Source organism: Hemitrygon akajei, chromosome 10 (genome assembly GCF_048418815.1).
Source record: "Hemitrygon akajei chromosome 10, sHemAka1.3, whole genome shotgun sequence".
Taxonomy (NCBI): Eukaryota; Metazoa; Chordata; class Chondrichthyes; order Myliobatiformes; family Dasyatidae; genus Hemitrygon; species Hemitrygon akajei.
In genome coordinates this window covers 138,608,021-138,627,726 of record NC_133133.1, presented here as the reverse complement: position 1 = coordinate 138,627,726, position 19,706 = coordinate 138,608,021, and the positions used below count along the sequence as shown (strand labels likewise).

Sequence of the window (19,706 nt, the reverse complement as noted above, 5' to 3'; positions counted from 1 at the left end):
GGTAAAGGAATCCTTAGGAGAAAGTGATCACAATATGATTGAGTTCAACTTGAAATTTGATAGGGAGAAAGTAAAGTCTGATGCAGCAGTATTTCAGTGGAATAAAGGAAATTACAGTGGTATGAGAGAGGAGTCGGCCAAAGTAATCTGGAAGGAGATGCTGGCAGGGATGTCAGCAGAGAAGCAATAGTGTGAGTTTCTGGGAAAAATGAGGAAGGTACAGGATGGTATGCCAAAAATGAAGAAATACTCAAATGGCAAAATAGTATAACCATGGCTGACAGGAGAAGTCAAAGCTATTGTAAAAGCAAAAGAGAAGACACACAGCAAAGCAAAAATTAGCGGGAAGACAGAGGAGCAGAAAGCAACTAAACAAATCACTAGGAGGGAAAATATGAAATATAAAAGCAAGCTAGCAAACAAAATCAAGATAGATGGATAAAGCTTTTTCAAGTATGTAAAATATAAGAGGAATGTAATATCTGAAGGCCTGAATGGCTGAAACCACAATGAGCAGAACTGTTCTAAATTGTCTTGGTGCTTGTTTCTTGCAAACTATTAGTGAAAAAACACTGCTTTTGAACAAACACATGCAACAAATGTTATTTAAAAACTGTTCGCTATAAGCACAATGTAGTGTCTAAAGGCCACATGAGCGAATGTGACTGACGCTAGTTCAGCAACAGTTGCCCGTCACAATTAAGTGGCATAGTGTCCCAGATAAACAAAGGGAATCCCAGCTAGTTTCTCGATTTGATTTCTTCTTTAACAATTGTCCCAAATAAGTGGCTTCTCGATTAACCAGTGCCCAATTAACTGGAATCCAATGTATTTCCAAACATCACAATAATAGTTAGATATGGCGGCTGATCAAGAGCAGAGAGCTGTAGGTAAGGCTATACTATGGATACACACAATCTTCTCAATATTGACCATGTCAAGATCTCTTAAGACCTTCTTTGCTTTAATAAAGTTACCTCTCATTCTTTGAAATTCCAATGGTTACAACTTTGTTTCTAACTCATTTATATCCTTCCTGAAATAAGGAAATAATATTGTGCACAAAACTCCAGATGAGGCCTCAAAAATGCTTATTATATCTGAAATACTTCTGGTTCAACGAGGGATTAGGACTCTTGCTTTATTTACCAACGCTAAAGCAAAGATATCACCATACCCATAGCAATCCATTACATTTCACTGTATGCATGCAGCTGTTAGTACTTACAGTGTACGACACTTGGGACAATACAGTTTCACTGACTGGTAGAGAGCTCTGGGTTCATAATTCACGAGCTTAGCTCTAATGCGATGTTTGCAAGGAGCTGCTTTGTCCAAAACTTCTCTTAGTGAGGTTGTGCTGATGTGCTGATGAGCTGTGAGCACTGTAACACAGAGATTTTGAAAATGTAGATTGAGTAAGTACAATGGTGAAATCAGACAGTAAAACTACTAGAGGAGAGTGAAAATTTTTCCAGTGGCATAGCTGGAACAACAGCTCCAGAGACCAGGGTTTAATTCTCACCTCTGGTGCTGTGTGCAGTATGCACATTCTCTCTGTGACAATGAGAACTTCCCCTGGATATCTCATTTCCTCCTACGTACCATAGGACATGCAGGTTGGTAGGTTAATTCATCACTGTAAAGTGCCTTACAATATAGTGAGTGGTAGAATCTGGGGGGAACTTATGGGAATATGGGAGAACCGATTGTAAGGAAAATTAATTGGGGGAATGGGATTGACCTGTGAGTTGGCATTTACCCAAAGGACTGAAACAGCCTCATTCTATATTGTAAGGAAATATGGAAATTCAACATGAACATCAGTTAAGCAGAAACAGAGAGAGCATTAAGAGCCTCAAAGGAATAAGAAATCTTTGTGATTCTTGTCAAAGCATTTCTGCACCTTCCCCTTTCAGTACGAGCGTCTGAATAAGCCGATGTATTCTTTGAATTCATCAGGCTCAGTGAAATGCTGCACCACCTATCACTCCCTCCACTCTCTGAACTCAGAATGAACGGATGAGTAGAGATGCTACACCCCACTCCCTAAAGAGTCCAACAACGAGAAAACGTATGATCACAGTGACAGGACTGAGGCTCAGAAAGGCTTTGGAGTCACAGAAGGTGTTTCCAATCCAATTGACCTTAATGTGAGGTTACCTTTTCAAACGGTCCCATAACCACATTATGTTTCACCTCTAAAACTCTTGATGCAGAATAGAGAATGCTAGGACTTTGTCATGATTGACATCGACGACAATGTCACCATAGGTCAAGAGAACAACTACAGTTCGAATATAGGATATCCTGTGAAAGGGCCAAGAACAAATTCAGTTTGTACACGGCACCTGTTAATACCAACCTGTAGCAGATTCCTGATGACATCGCTCTACGCAATCTGGTGAGAATTCTTGACATGCTGTAAACAACAAAGTTTCATTAATATACCAATTAATGAATGACCATGAGACCATAAAACAAATGAGCAGAATTAGGCCATTTGGCCAATCACTGCATCATGGCTGATTTATTATCCCACTCAACCCCATTCTCCGTGACCTCTGAAGCTCTTACTACTCAAGAATCTCTCAACCTCCACTTTAAATATATTCAATGACTTTGCATCCACAATCATCTGCAGCAATGAATTTTGCAGATTCACCACCCTCTGGGTAAAGAAATTCCTCCTCATCTCTATTCTGAAGCTGCTTCCTCTGGTCCTTGACTCCCCACTATAGCAAACATCCTTTCCCAATCCACTATATCTAGGCCTTTCAATATTTGATAGGTTTCAATGAGTTTTGAGGCAATGCCTCAAAAAGGCAGAATCCATCATTGAGAACCCTCATTGCCCAGAACACGCCTCTTCTCATTGCTACCATCAAAGAGGAGGTACAGGAGCCTGAAGACAAACAGAACAGTTCAGGAACAGCTTATTCCTCTCTGCCATCAGATTTCTGAATGGACAAAGAACCCATGAACACTTCTTCCTTTATTTTTCCCCTCTTTTTTTCTTCCACTACTTATTTATTTTTTAGAACCTGTACTTCTTGTTGTAATTTATAGTTTTTATTATTATGTATTGCAATACACTGCTGCTGCTAAACAATGAATTTCACAATATATGCTGGTGGCATTAAACCTGATTCTGATTCTGAGATCCTCCCCATACCCTCTTAAACTCCTGTGAGTACCGGCATGGAGCCATAAAATACTCCTCATTTGTTAACTTTTCATTCCCATGAACCTCCTCTGGACCCTCTCCAATGCTAGTGCATCTTTTCTTAGATAAGGGGCATAGAAGATGATGTGTATAAGATGATGAGTGGCATTGATTGTGTGGATAGTCAGAGGCTTTTTCCCAGGGCTGGAATGGTTAACACGAGAGGGCAGTTTTAAGGTGCTTGGGAGTAGGTACAGAGGGATGTCAGGGTTAAGTTTTTTTACACAGAGAGTGGTGAGTGCTTGGAATCGACTGTTGGTAACAGTGGTGGAGGTGGATACGATAGGGTCTTTTAAGAGACACTGGATAGGTACATGGAGCTTAGAAAAATAGAGGGCTATGGGTAACCGTGGGTAAATTCTAAAGTAAGTACATGTTCAGCACAGCATCGTGGGCCTATATTGTGCTGTAGGTTTTCTACGTTTCTAAAAATGCTCACAGTGCTTCAAGTGAGGTCTCACCAATGCCTAACAAAGCCTCAACATTACACTCTTGCTTTTCTATTCTGGTTCTAAGGAAATGAATGCTAACATTGCATTTGCCTTCCTTACCACTGACTCAACCTGCATGTTAACCTGCAGGGAATCCTGCATGAGGACTCCCAAGTACCTTTGCACCTTTGGTTTCTGAATTTTCTTCACGTTTAGAATACAGCCTATGCTTTTATTCCTTCTACCAAAGTGCACGACCATACTCTTTGCAACACCACATTCCAGCTGCCATTTCTTTGCCCATTTCCCTAGTCTGTCTAAATCCTTCTGCAGACTCACTGCTTCCTCAACACTACCTGTCCTTCTACATATCTTCCTTTCATTTACAAACTTGGCCAAAAAGCTATTAATTCTGTCATCCAAGTCACTGACATATAATATGGAAAAAAGCCGTCCCAACACTGACCCCTGCAGAACACCACTAGTCACCAACTGTCAGCCATTCTCTGCCTCCTGCCAGTCAGCCAATCGTTTATTCATGCTAGTATCGTTCCTGTAATACCACGGCCTCTAACCTTGTTAAGCAACCTCATGCGTGGCACCTTGCCAAAGGCCTTCTGAAAATCCAAGTAAATAACATCCACTGACTCTCCTTTGTCTGTCCTGCCTGTTATTTGCTCAAAGAATTCCAACACATTTGTCAGGCAAGATTTTCCTTCAGGGAAACTATGCTGATTTTGGCCTATTTTATCAGCTCTTCGAAGTACCCCAAAACCTCATCTTTAATAATGGATTCCAAGATATTCCCAATCATTGAAGTCAGTCTAACTGACCTAGAATTACCTTTCTTTTCCTCTCTCCCTCCCTAAAGAGTTAAGTGACATTTGCAATTTTCCAGTCCTCTGGACATATTCCAGAATCTAGAGATTCTTGAAATATCACTACTAATGCCTCCACAGTATCTTCAGCCAGCTCTTTCAGAACCCTGGGGTGTATTCTATCTGGTTCAGATGATTTACCTACCTTCAGACCTTTCTGTTTCCCAAATACTTCCTTAGAAATAAAACTACACTCACTTCTGCCCCTAATACTCACACATTTCTAACATACTGTGGAGTCTGCCACAGTGAGGATTGACACTAAATACTAATTAAGTTTTTCCATCATTTCTTTGTCCCCCATTACTACCACTCCAGCACCATTTTCCGGACAGAGGTACCTGAAGAGACTGTAGAGTCATTGGTAGTAAACTTTCAAGAATCACTAGATTCCGGAATGGTTCCTGAGAACTGAAAATTTGCATATGTCATTCCACGTCTTAAGAAGGCAGAGAGACAGAGAAATGAAAATTTTATGCAGTTTTGAGCTCTTTATCTAAGAAAAGATATGTTGGCATTGGAGAGGATCCATAGAAGGTTCATGAGAATGATCCCAGGAGTGTAAGGGTTAACATATGGAGAGTATTTGATGGCTCTGGGTCTGTGCTCAGTGGGTTCAGAAGAATGAGGGGAGATTTCATTGAAACCTATCGAATATTGAAAGGTCTAGATAGACTGAATGGGGGGGGGGGGGGGGGGAGAGAATGTTTCTAACAGTGAGGGTGACTAAGACCAAAGCGCACAGCCTCAGAATTGAGAGACGCCCATTCAGAGCAGAGATGATTTTTTTTTGCCAGAGTGGTGAATCTGTGGAATTCATTGCCCCAGACAAATGTGCACACCAAGCCATTGGGTAGATTTAAGGCAGAGGTTGATAAGTTCTTGATTAATCAAGGGGCCAAGTGCTCTGGGAAGAAGGGATGAGAGGGATGACGGATCAGCCGCGATAAATGACGAAGCAAACTCTAGGGGCTGAATGGCCTAATTCTGCTCCTACTTCTTAAGGTCTTACGTTAGAGGGAGTGAACGGCTGTGGATGAGGTGCCTACCAGGAGGGCTGCTCTGTCCTGTATGGTGTTGAGGCTGCACTCATCCAGGCATCGAGAGTACTCCAACACAATCCCGATTGAGGCTTGTGGCTGAAAGCCAGACTTCGGGAGCTACCAGACTCGGTACTCGACACAAGATTCCTTGTCTCTAACTTGTTGCTACAGACACATTGTGCACTTGGCTGCTCCGGTTCAGTTTCTCACAAAAATAACCGCCAGGCTATTAATAGCGAGGGCCTCAGTATTGGCAATGTTATTGAATGTCAGGGGGTGAAAGCTTAATCTTGTTAGATGCTGGCATTACCTGGCACTTTTGTCACAAGCATGTTCCTTGCCCCCTTCAGCTTTTCAGATGCACACTATGCAACGGGGGAGTGGCATGTTTCTGTGCTGGAAAATATCCTGATTTATGGAGAGCAGATATTGGCTTTCAAACAGCATTTAATTACTGGGCTACTCGAGGTACATCCTTTATCATCCAAATTAAATAAAGGCGAGTTGGCAAGGAGAGCAGCACTGTTCAGAAGCACAAAAGTAATTTAACTTCACAAATACACATGAGCTCTCATCTCCACCTGGAACTATGAGTCACTGATTTAAAATATGTCCTTTGAAAACCAATTTGCAAGTATCAGCTTCAATACAGACACAGAGGTCTGCTGTCTCTTATAGATCACCCCTATTGCATCTGATCCGATAGCCCTGCTTATCCTGACTTCCCACCCACCATCTTCATCAGCGAACAGATTGTGACTGCAGCACTTTATCGTTCCCTTTGTAAATAATGACAGAACTGTCAGTGCAGATGCCCTCAGAGGCCACTAGAGTTTGATTTCAAAATAGTAAAGGTTTCTGTCAACTCAAAACAGGTGGTAATAATAATGCATAGATAGAAAGCTCTGGCTACACAGTTAGACAGGTAAAAGAGAACCAAACAGATGGCTGAATTGATCTTCTCCTGAGGTCACTTTGTGTCTAGTGAACCCGGGAAGCAGGATGAAGACTATTTCACAAACACACCCTGGTATCTCTTAACCAAATGCCCATTAAATGTGGCTGTAAAGCAGCTACGTAGAATCATCTGCCGACTTTCACATGGCAAAGACTTCAACTGTTCTCTGGAACGTGAGCCCTCTCCACCAACCAGCACTGATAGCCCAATGGGCAGCAGTCTCCTGTCTCCACACCTAATCTCCATTCTCTCAGTCCAGTTGCCCTCGCAATCTGAGTGCAGAGCATTGTATCATTAGCAGAACTGTGTTAACTCTCCACACTCTGTGGTTCCTCTCATCTGTGTCCAAGAGTATCTGGGAGCTGAGCAGACTCAATGGGCCAGATGGGCTAATTCTACTCCTATATCTTATGGTCGAAGCTGTACCATCAAACTGATTCTCTGGTATATCAGCTTCAGTTCATGGACTGACAGCAGCCTTGTGTTTACAACCAGGTAAGCGGCATAAGGTTCCACATGTAGCAGGACAGAATGTGTTCCTCCTGCTCTCCAACTCCAACATTCTTTTCTTCTATTTCAGGAAAATTCTTGGTGGGGTCTCTCACACTCAATAGGAAGGGCACAGTCACACAACAACTGTGATAAACCTTTAACAACAGTGTCCATTGTAAAGAGCTTGACTGTCAATTTTCTGGAGTCAAAAATAGAAGAAATAAATTGGAATCACCGTGCAGAAGTGATGAACTGAGCACTGAGGCCATATTTGAGATATCAACAACATTACTTTGGGGTGTTGAGTCCAGAAAATTCCAGTAGGGTTCTGGCTTTTACCTCAAACGAATGCGAAAGAGGCACCCACATTAAGGTATATTATTGAAGTATGATGTTCAGAAGTAGAATTAATACCATAGGGAGGATTTTGAGTTTTCGGAAAGTCCATCTTGATCCAATGGGGACACTGACTCATTTGTGAAAACGTAATTAGGGATGTTTTTAAAAGAACAATTCTTTTTTTTGTTTGGACAATTCCGATCTTAGGGAAATTAGCAATGTCAGTCCTGATGAAGGGTCTCAGCCCAAAGCATTGACTGTTTACTCTTTTCCAGAGATGCTGCATGGTCTGCTGAGTTCTTCCAGCATCTTGTGTGTATTAAAATAAAAATGTGATTGGAAAAAGCCCATTTCTGTAAGTTTTGTGCAAAATTACACTTGATTTACAAAACTGGGCAGGTTAAACCTTTTTCTTTGCTGAAGTATGAGGATGTGGAGTTCACCTTCAGGGTGCAGAACCTGCAGGTCACACTGAGGTAGATGAAGGAAGGAAGCAGAAATAGGAACAGAATGGGAAAGTGTACTTAGAATCATTTGCACATGTGAATGTTAAATTCCAATACTGACCTGTAGATTGGCCACAGATTACTGTAATTTTCCTCAGCCTAATGCATTAATGAATACCCTCAAGTATTAAAGCATTCCATTCATGCTCTCTGGCCGGATCTTATTTTGAGCACTGCAGTGTTAGACATGAGGTCAGAACTATCAAAGCCACTACCGATCTACAGTTCCTGGCTCTATACCAGAGAACATATGGAGGACAATCCACAAAGCTTGTATTTTTTGTTTTGCTGATTTATCAATATCCTGGGCCTTTCACAATACAAGCCTGCAAAGTCTGAAAGTCCACAGAGGTACACAATAGGGTCAACCCGCTTACCTGAAGGCCCACTTGAACTGTTCAGTATTTCCATCTGCGCAAGTTCTCCCATGCTATCCTGATTTGAAGGAAGTGCTGACTCTAAAGATCTGAAAGAAAATAAATAACTTCAAACATATTCCATCAAAGCAAATAAAAAACTAAGTATGACAAAAATAAGTTAGGTCAATTAAGACGATGATTATCTTAATGCAAATTGATGACAATCACAATGATTCTGTAAGCCTAACAATGAATAAAAGTGAATAAAGACAAAGGTGATGTTGGTTGAGAGAGAGCTGGATGGTGTCAGTGTTTATGTGGAAAATGAGACCATAATTTTTGGATGAGGCTGCACATTGGACGGGTTGCTGGTAGGGAGAAAGAATGGATACCAGAGAAGCCACTGTTGGTGGAACTCTTGTCTAGAACTAGAATAAGGGACACCATTGGAAAAGGGCTTACAGCAAGGGGTTCCCAACGTGGTTCATGGTGTCTTGTTGGTCCATGGCATAAATAAGGTTGGGAACCCTTGGCTAAGAGGCTAGTGAGGCACAACATGCCAGAGGGAGGTTGTAGACAAGTCACAATGACATGAGAGGTTATTCTAGCTTTGATGGGACTATTTCAGTAAATCAGTCAGACGAATCAACAGAATTCTGAGAAAGATAGGCGCTGCTTTGAAGAATATGGAGGCTTTGGAAGGACTAACCAGGATGTTACCTGGACTAGAGGGTATGAGATACAACGGAGGCTGGACAAACTCAGGCTGCTTTCTCTGGAGCACCTGATAGAAGTTTATAAAATGATGAGAGACAGAGATAGTGAGACATTCAGTATCTCTTTCCTAGGGTAGAAATGTCACGTACTAGAGGGCATGCATTTAAGGTGAGAAGGAGAACATTTAAAGGAAAAGTACAGGGAAGATATTATTTTTACACTGAGAGTGGTAGGTGCTTAGAAAGGGTTCCAATGGGTAGTGGTGGAGCCGGATATGATAGTGGCATTGAAGAGACTCTTAGGTACGTATACATATGAAGGGAATGGAGGGATAGACCATGTACAGGCAGAAGAAATTTAGTTTAATTTGACATTATGTTTGACATAGACATCGTGGGTTGAAGGTCCTGTGTATATTCTGCACTTTGTTACCAAGTTCAATAACTAAGAGGACGGACATGAGTTTAAAGGAATTACAATGACAGAGCAGCCAACAGTTGTTTTTTTTGAGGAAGAGTTGTTGATGAAGAATTGAAAGGACCATTAAATCACATTTTAAGAAGGAGAATGATTAAAATCTCAACTAGCATGGGTGGACAGGAGGTAACATTCATTGGGATCAGGATCAAGGGAAGAAGTGGTTTATCTGAATGGGTGAAGTGCAAGTTGAGATGTGAGAGAAATTAGAAACAGAAGCAAAATTCACAGCATGGGCAGGAGGAACTTTACAGGGAAGTTTGGCTGGTGGGGTAGCGGGAGGAGGAGCAGCTGGCCACATAGGCTCAGTCTCAGTAACTATACCAATCATGAGCTTCTTGTAGTTACTGGTGGAGGTGGGATTGTTAAAGAAGAACTTGTCACCCTGCAGCAATTGTAAAGGGCTTTTTAAGTGAACTCTCTGCTCAGAAGTGGCAGAGAGGAAAGACCAACGTGAAAACAGTTTGCACTAGAGAATCAGATAAGAGAAGACGGATGTCTCTTTACATTCCAGCCCAGTCTGACTGCACATCAGAACCAGCTGTTAGCCAAGTCCATTCAAGTCACTGTCCCCAGAGATAACGGTTAAGTACCAGGGCAGTGATCAGTATGTAAGAGCGGTGGTTTAAATAGGGACCACGGATTCAAAGGTAGAATCAGAAAGTGGAACATTGTGGCGTAGGAAGTGATGGATGACAAGACAAAAGTGACCGTGACAGTATGTGGTTTGGGAAATTTCTATTTGGGGGTTGAAGTCTGGCTGGAGGTGGAAAAGGATAAGATGATCACTATCACCACTTCTATGATTTCTTGCCCTGTTTTGTGTTTACCCAACAACAGCTTTGAGGAACGAAGAATTGTCCCGAACCATCTTCAGCAGTTTGTACCTTGTTGACACCACAGAATTAAACTCTTACGTTAGCCTTCTTGTTGGTGGCACAATGAGTCCTTAGTACATCATTAACCTAGTGTCAGACAACTGTTCAACTGAAAATATATTATGGTAGTGGTCAGGTTGATTGCCCTCACAGCTAAACTGCATTTCCCTGTATTTGAATCACTCTAATGCCACACTCATTCCTATCTCTGTAGCCTTCACTAGCCTCACAATCCACTGACATTGTTGCACACTCCCAGTCTCGGCCATTTCTCTTACTGTTCTCATTACACATGGTCAAGCTCTAAATCTAAACTGGAATTGCTTTTCCCACATACTACATGGATTCATCGATGCTGGTGGTACATGATGACATCATGTATGAGGGATGTACATGATGAGATCATGAAATGATCTGTATTGATGCAAAACTAAGATTTTCACTGTATCTCGGTATACGTCAGAATAATTAACTGATTTATCAACTCTTTCCCTAAACCTCCCCATCTGTCATTCTTAACCCACACCATAAAATTGAGCCTGTTGGACATAAGGAAGTTGTGGCAAGGTAAGGGTTAAGCTAATGTCCGGGCAAAGATATTTTACAAATAGTGTGTAGTCAACTCAGATAAGAAAGGTCTTTGAAGAGAATAGCCCCCTTTGCTATTTGACATACCAAGGCACAAATCAAACAAAGGATTCTTGGGTGACGCTTACTATTGGACAATAAGTATTATTGGCTAGTAACATCTGTATCACCACAGTGTAATAAGTAATTCATTACACAAAAAAAGAATTTGAACACCCACAAGGTTACCTATCGGTCAATATCTGTAGCCAACCAGGCATGTTTTGTATAAACATGACATTTCTTAGTTTAAACTTTAGACCAGCCCAGTGGCAAGGGCCAGGCTGTTCTTGTGCACAAGTAAACAAGTGTGACTGAGGAACGAGCTCACGTTTTCAGAGACCAATTCATTAGTGATGACAGTCAACTGACCTAAACAATTCATTCTTTTGATTTCCTTGAGAAGTTTGCTACATTACCAGCATAATGTAGAGTATGACAGGTGTTTGATGGCTGGAATGGGTAGTGGATGGAGTATTGCATGGCTCTGTGAATCTATGCAGTTATTATTTTATTGTTAAATAAGATCATTAACTGAGGACACTTGGGTTTGGTTTAACCACACAGATGCCATGGCCAAGAGAGTGCACCAGCACCTCTACAGCTTCAGCATGTCCCCTTTGACTCTCACCATTTCTTATCGATGCACCATAGAAAGCATCCTACCAGGATGCATCGTGGCTTGGTACGATTACTGCTCTGCTCGTGACTGCAAGAATCAACAGAGCTGTAACTCAGCATGTCACGGAAACCAGGCTCCACTCCACGGACACTTTTTGCCTCCTTGATAAAGCAGCCAGCATTATCAAAGATAATCCCCACAAAGAAATTCTCCATTCTTTCCCCTCCCATCCTGCAGAAGATACCAAGCCTGAAGCACGTACGCTCAAGAACAACTTCTATCCCACTGTTACAAGATTATTGAATGGTCTACACTTCTTGCTGCTTCAATAAACCAGCCAAGATAATCAAAGACCACAGCCATCCTGGACGTTCTCTGCTTTGCCCACTCCCATCGGGCAGTAGAGACAAAATCCTGAAAGCACAGACCAACAGGCTGAAGGACAACTCCTATCCTGCTGCCATAAGATTACTGAACGGTGTGTTGAAGATGAAATCTTATCATCGCAGTCAACCTTGTGACTCATTGTCGGCCTGCATTGCACTTTCTCTGTAACTGTTACACTTCATTCTCCACTGTTACCACCTCGATGCGCGTCGCAGTGAAATGATCAGTATAGAGGACATGCAAAGCAAAGGTTTTCTCTGTAGCTCAGTCCACGTGACAGTAATAAACTGATTTACCCATTTGTGCAAACAGCAGCAATCCAGGCAGTGCTGGCGCTTTCTCAGAGGAGGACTGATACTGGAAGGAGACACATAATGGACTATACCAAGTCCTCAATGGCCAGAGACGCTCAATGTAGGGGGTACATGTTCCAATCATGCAATCTCTCACACCCAGTGCGACATGATAGAATAGCTCAGGGCTGATGTAACAATAATCATATGCACTGTAAAGGATCACATGACTGGTAGGCTGGGAGAAACTCCTACCCTTTTCCTGTCTTCTAGCAGCCAATAGGAGGTTATTTGTCATAAAAGCAGAAGGCACCAACTTTACCTGACGGGATAAAGACCAGAGGGAGATGAGGCTTTGTTTAAAGGCGCCAAGTTGCAATGGTATGGATTGCATGAAGGAATCTGAGTCAGTAGTGGTCTACACAAAGGAACTGAACAGATAGCTGAAAGGGAGACAAGAGGAACACAAACAGCAGAGTAACACACACAAAGCTGTAGAAACTCAGCAGGTCAAGCAGCATCTACGGAGAGGAATGAACGGTCGACATCTTGGGTTGAGATACCTACTCTTTATTTCCCTCTATAGATGCTGCCTGTCCCATTGTGTTACTCCACAATTTAGTGTGTTCCTTTAGGTCCCAGCATCTGCAGTCTCTTGTTTTCACAAATGGCAGAGTGTGGTTTGGATCCTCTGACCTCTGTGTTATTGGCCCAGCACAATAACTTTCAAAAAAACAGCACCAGGCACAAAGGGGCCAACTGCTCCCCCTCTGCAAGACTGGTTAGCGAAACATTCCAACCCACTCCCGTTCCCGGTGGGACAAGGAACGCTGAGGAGCTTCACATTTTTCACCTGTCAACCTGCCGTGTAACTTACTGCTTCAGCCTCTGAGTGTCACTGCAGTCTGCTGGCAACACCACTATCCCTCGTCCGTACGACGTGCCCCCATGAAGGTGGAATTCCATCTCTGGCCCTCCGTCCAGACTCTCGTTCTGTTTCTCGGCGCTGGCTGCTGTCAGCTTTGCGTGAATGTTGTGGATTTTCAGGTACGCTCCCAGCTGCAACGGTTTTGGAAAATAAACAACCATTATTCATGCTATTTTGCTCTGTTATCTGGCATTTGGCATTCTGGAGATAAACTGAACTGAAGTCTAGATTCCCTTCTCAATCCTATATGGTGATAAATGGTTCACTGCCAAACTTAACAAATGGAATAAAATATATACTTTACATTCATTGACAATCAGGTCTATTATCAGTGATATATGTGGTAAAATTTAGTGTTCTGTGGCAGCAGTAAAGTGCAAGACATAAAGGTTACTGTAAGTTACAAAAATGGTGCAAAAGGAGATCAATGAGGTAGTGTTCATGAACCACTCTGCAATATGATTATGGACGGGAAGAGCTACTCCTAATACATTGAGTGTGAGTCTTTAGAATCCTGCATCCCCTACCCAAAGGTAGTAATGAGAAAAGGGCATATTCTGGATAGTGTGGTCCTTAGTGATAGATCTCTCCTTCTTGAGGCACCTCAAGATGCCCTCAAAGGTGCGGATGGATACCTGTGCCCATGATGGTGCTAGCTGAGTCCAAACCCCTCTGCAGCCTCTTCCGATCCTGCACAGCAGGTTGTAATGCAACCAGCCCAGTGCTCTCCACTATACATCTATAGAAACTTGCTAGAATCTTTAGTGCCAGACCAAATTTCCTCAAAGAGTCCTAATGTAGTTTCACTCTTAGTGCGCCTTCTTCGTGATTGCTTCAACATGTTGGATGCAGGAGGGGAGGTGTACCGGGCAGGGTATTGAAATCCCGTGCTGACCAACTGGCTGGATCATTTACCGACACCCTCAACACCTCAGTGCTGCAGTCGGAGGCTGCCACCTGCTTCAAATGGGCATCAGTCACAGGCCGAAGACAGCAAGTCTGGATGTTGAGACCCGATGAGTGAGGCCCTAGGGTCTGCAAGTTCGTGCCAGCTACTGGAGGCTCAGAGGTGACTTGCCTGGGGTTGGAGACCTCTCTGTGAGTGAGTGGGGGTGGGGTGTGACTGGAAGGGAAAAAAGGTTGTTGTTTTGTTGCTGCCGTTGTGCTGTTGTGCTGAGCATTGTGGGAGTGCTATGTTGGCACCATAATGTGTGACAAGATTTGCAGGCTGCCCCCAGCACGACCTTGGGTGTGCTGGTTGTTAATGCAAACAACACATTTCACTGCATGTTTCAATGTACATGTGCTAAATAAATAAATCTGAATATTCTCTGTAAACTCATTTCTCCAAGTGTCTGCACATGTCGGAGGGGGAATTTCAGTTACAACATTATGCCCCCAACAGATAATGGGCGAGGGAGTGCATTTAAAGAGGAAGAAGGTGACTTTTCTATGGGGAACTGGAGAAGAGGAATGGAGCAAATCAGACTGAATGGCAGGACAGGCTTCAGAGATCAAGAGGCCCAACTCCTACTCCTATTTCCTCCGCGACCTGGAAGGTCGAATTCTTTGATTGGCAACCTTGCTAAATATCATTTCATAGTTTCGTTATCACCTCCTGATTATTAGTCACTCCTCTGACACTTAAATGCTTTTAGACCGAATAGCGAGCCAAATAGAAACATATATTTTGTTGAGGAAGACGATACCCCGGCACAGCTGGTAGAGTTGCTACCTCATGGCTCCACTGGTCCAAGTTTAATCCTGCCCATCGGCACTGTCTGTGTGGAGTCTGCTTGCTTCTACAGAGTCATACAGCAGGGAAGCAAGCCCTTCAGCCCATCTGGTCCAGTGCAGCCTGTGTTACCTAGTGAGCTAGCCCCACCCGCCCTCTAAACCTCTCCTGCCCATGTACTTAGCTAGATGGCTTTTGAATGTTACCAATATGCCTGCCTGAGCCATTATTTCTGGCAGCTCATTTCAAACGCACATCGCACCCTGTGAAGAAGTTGCCCCTGATGTCCCTTTTAAATTTCTGGCCTCTGATTGTGAACTGATGCCCTCGATTTTAGCGCCCTCTCCCTGGGAAAAAGGCGATGTGCTTTCACCGTGCCTCTGCCCCTCATGAGATTAAATATACCTCTGTCTTTCTCTGTGACTGTGTGGGGTTTGCCCCAGATGCTCCGGTTTTCTCCCACATCCCAAAGGCATGTGGGCTGGTAGGCCAATTAGCTGCTGTGAATTGCCCTTCATTAATGTGTATGTGAGTGACTGAATTTGGGTGAAGCTAAGGGGGAGTTAAAATAGGATTACTGCAAATGGGATGCTTGATAGTCAGCACAGACTTCCTCGCTGTACAACTCTATCAGGATATTATTGATGTATTAAATGTCCATTTTAGATCTGTCTTCAGAGAGGAAGTGGATGGTGTTGTTATATTGAGAGGTATTTCAGGGTATGGCCCACCAGAGACCTCCTTGTAGGTCCCCCCACCCATGTTGGAATACTGAAAACAGCAATGGTTGCAAAATGTGAAGAAATGGTCACAATCTTTCAATCGTCCGAGGACAGAGAGGTAAGGTCCCTCATGGTGCAGCATGCCAGAAGAAAGGGGGCCGGGATAAAATAAGAAGCCACAGCCACCAAGTTAAACATCGATGGCAGGAGAACTATACAAGCCATTCAGAGAAAAGGTAAATGTTCACGTTACAGAAAGCTGAAGGCAGGCACTCAGCGATTCAGGAACAGCTTCTTCCCTTCTGCCATCCGATTCCTAAATGGACATTGAGCCCATGAACACTACCTCACCTTTTTAATACAGTCTGCCCTCCCTATCCGCGGATTCCGCATGTGCGGATTCAACCAACCGCGGATCGGGAAAACCCGGAAGTTCTCTCTCCAGCACTCGTTGTTTGAGCATGTACAGACTATTTTTTCTTGTCATTATTCCCTAAACAATACAGTATAACAACTATACAATACAGTATAACAACTAATATTAAGTAATCTAGAGATGATTTAAAAGTGCAGGCAGTCCCCGGGTTATGAATGAGTTCCATTCCTGAGTCCGTCTTTAAGTCGGATTTGAAGTCGGAACAGGTGCATCCAGTATTATTTAGCGTCAGTTAGTAAAACGTTTTTCTTAGTATAGATAGATAGATAGATACTTTATTCATCCCCATGGGGAAATTCAACTTTTTTTCCAATGTCCCATACACTTGTTGTAGCAAAACTAATTACATACAATACTTAACTCAGTAAAAAATATGATATGCATCTAAATCACTATCTCAAAAAGCATTAATAATAGCTTTTAAAAAGTTCTTAAGTCCTGGCGGTTGAATTGTAAAGCCTAATGGCATTGGGGAGTATTGACCTCTTCATCCTGTCTGAGGAGCATTGCATCGATAGTAACCTGTTGCTGAAACTGCTTCTCTGTCTCTGGATGGTGCTATGTAGAGGATGTTCAGAGTTTTCCATAATTGACCGTAGCCTACTCAGCGCCCTTCGCTCAGCTACCGATGTTAAACTCTCCAGTACTTTGCCCACGACAGAGCCCGCCTTCCTTACCAGCTTATTAAGACGTGAGGCGTCCCTCTTCTTAATGCTTCCTCCCCAACACGCCACCACAAAGAAGAGGGCGCTCTCCACAACTGACCTATAGAACATCTTCAGCATCTCACTACAGACATTGAATGACGCCAACCTTCTAAGGAAGTACAGTCGACTCTGTGCCTTCCTGCACAAGGCATCTGTGTTGGCAGTCCAGTCTAGCTTCTCATCTAACTGTACTCCCAGATACTTGTAGGTCTTAACCTGCTCCACACATTCTCCATTAATGATCACTGGCTCCATATGAGGCCTAGATCTCCTAAAGTCCACCACCATCTCCTTGGTCTTGGTGATATTGAGACGCAGGTAGTTTGAGTTGCACCATATCACAAAGTCCTGTATCAGTTTCCTATACTCCTCCTCCTGTCCATTCCTGACACACCCCACATACATAGTATATACATACATATATACATAGTATATACATACATATATACATAGTATATAGTATATATATTACCTTTCTACGCATATAAAACACTTAAGAAACATACGTATTTCAATAATTAAACCACTGCGTTGCTTAGTAATAATTGTAGCTTTCATCGGGGCAGGGCCTTTCACATGCTCCATTAAAATTGTTCCGATCGTTGACCGACTATAGCCTAATGCTTTTCCAGTGACAAATGGCGTTTCAACCTCTTTCCGATTGCTTTATTACTTCCACTTTATTTTCAATCGCGACCGTGATTATTTTCGTGAACAGAAAGACTGCGGATTCAGAGCTGTGCCGGGTCCTAATGTCCACCGCACTGAGACAGGTTAAATAAAGTCCGGGGTTCCGCTGGGTCCAAAAGACCACCGCACTGAGACAGGTTAAATAAAGTCCGGGGTTCCGCTGGGTCCAAAAGACCACCGCACTGAGACAGGTTAAATAAGGGACTTGAGCATCCGCGTTTTTTGGAATCAGCGGGGGTCCCGGAACCAATCCCCCGCGGATAAGGAGGGCCGACTGTATATATTATTTGTGTTTTGCATGATTTTTAATCTATTCAATATACATATACTGTAATTGATTGACTTATTTATTTATTACTATTATTTTAAATAATCCTTCTTCTCTGTTATGTATTGCATTGAACTGCAGCAGTGAGAATAAACCTGATTCTGGTTCTAAACAGTGTAGATATAAAGCTGAGCACCATCCCTTCCAGAGCAACCCAAAGGGCTTCATATCACTAACGCCGACCACGCTTCAAAGCTGCAGGAGGCAAGTCAGCCATGTTTACACAGCAAGCTCCCACAGATCGCATTGCAATGAGGCACAGGTAACCACTTCACTTCAGAAATAGTGGGCGGACAATAAACATTAGGCTAGGTCCACGAGACCAGGAGATATAGGAGCAGAATTAGGCCATTTGGCCCATCAAGTCTGCTCCACCATTCCATCATGGCTGATCCATTGTCCTCTCAGCCTCAATCTCCTGCCTTTTCTCTGTAACACCTTATGCTCTGACTAATCAAGGATCTATCAACCCCTGCTTTAAATTACCCAATGACTTGGCCTCAACAGCTGCCTGAGGTGACGAGTTCCACAGATTCACCACTCTGACCGAAGAAGTTCCTCCTCAGCTCTATTCCAAATGGACATCCCTCTTGTGAGGTTGTGCCCTCTGGTCCTGAACTCCCCTCCCCAAGACTCCTCCCCTTCCTCAAAATAGCTCCAAGGAGCATGTCACATTACCCTCTAATGCAGTTTGATTGATCAAGTGGTGTGAGCATGGACCTGTGAAAGATAAGCCATGTCTGACTAAGGATCGACTTCCTTTGAAGTAATAGAAGGGATGAAGTGTGCTGGAGCTGCTCCATATATGGATTTGTTGAAGGCACCCAATAGCGAAGACTTATTAAAAGAAAACCAGTGAATGATGCGCGCAATGAAACTGGGTAGTGTCAGTAGACAATAGGTGCAGAAGTAGACCATTCGGCCATTTGAGCCAGAGGCAGAGCAGGGTTGCTGCTGGGATCACGAGTGTGATGGGGGATGGGCCTGAATGACAGCGTTGCTGGGGTGAAGTGTGGCAGATTAGATCACGGCAGGGAAAGGCGAGCAACGCACCCCAGGAATGAAAAGGCACGACGTGTGGGCGAGTAGCAAGACCTTTGGCCCACAGTTTTTGTCCTTAAAAGTGGTGGAGCAAGCTCTGAGCATCTGTGCTGGAAAACCTACGCTGTCGCAACACTGAGCACTGGAAGATGTACCAGGTTCAGGAATGGACCTGAGGCCACACACTAGATTACTCCCCAAATGCAGGAAATTCAGTCAAAACCAGAGGTACCACTATTCTCTCCAGAACGGACCCTCGAGCAGGGTTCCCAACCTTACTCATGTGGTGCACCAGTACCATTAAGCAAGGGGGCCATGGACTCCAGATGGAACTCTTGCCCTACAAGCGTTCAGGATGACCAGGATTTTGACAAAAGAGGTGAATTAACCAGATTTTAATGCATTAGCAAAACATCAGCCTTCTCATCACAGTGAAAGGTCTTCAATTTGCCTGGAAGGTCTAACTCCATCAATACTTGTCCAGAAGGGTAAGGAAAATGAAGAGAGATAGGACCACCCACGACAAACCTTTCAAACAATCTCAAGGCTGCTCCACTGACCCTCAGTATCCTCGACAAAGTAAAACCACCCTGGCCAGGTAAAGCTGCGACCTCAACATGAATTATCTCCCAAACACATACTCTCTGCCAAGCAATTTTAACTCATAGGCTTTAATGATGTAATCAAAGTGAAACCAACCATCAATAACTTGGCATCTGCCATTTACTTTCATTACCAAACATTTAATTTGAGACGTCCTTTGAGAAAATCTGCAGCGAATGTCAAAGATACTTATCCGTCTAAATTTATCATTAATTCAGTCAAATTCTTGTAATCAACTGCATAAAGAAACCTGTTTAAATACAACACAAAAATACACGAGGGC

General features: G+C 43.2%; 1 protein-coding gene across 2 annotated transcripts in view; it reads right to left on the bottom strand.

Moving 5' to 3' along the window:
- pot1 (protection of telomeres 1 homolog) overlaps positions 1-19,706 on the bottom strand; it is a 381,260-nt gene that overhangs the window by 45,860 nt on the left and 315,694 nt on the right. For both annotated transcript variants that reach the window (XM_073059088.1, XM_073059086.1), the window contains exons 11-14: positions 13,111-13,292; positions 8,251-8,339; positions 2,366-2,422; positions 1,229-1,385 (exon numbers count right to left, since the gene is read on the bottom strand). In XM_073059088.1, coding sequence (XP_072915189.1) covers positions 1,229-1,385; positions 2,366-2,422; positions 8,251-8,339; positions 13,111-13,292 — 485 coding nt within the window. The remainder of the gene's footprint in view (positions 1-1,228; positions 1,386-2,365; positions 2,423-8,250; positions 8,340-13,110; positions 13,293-19,706) is intronic.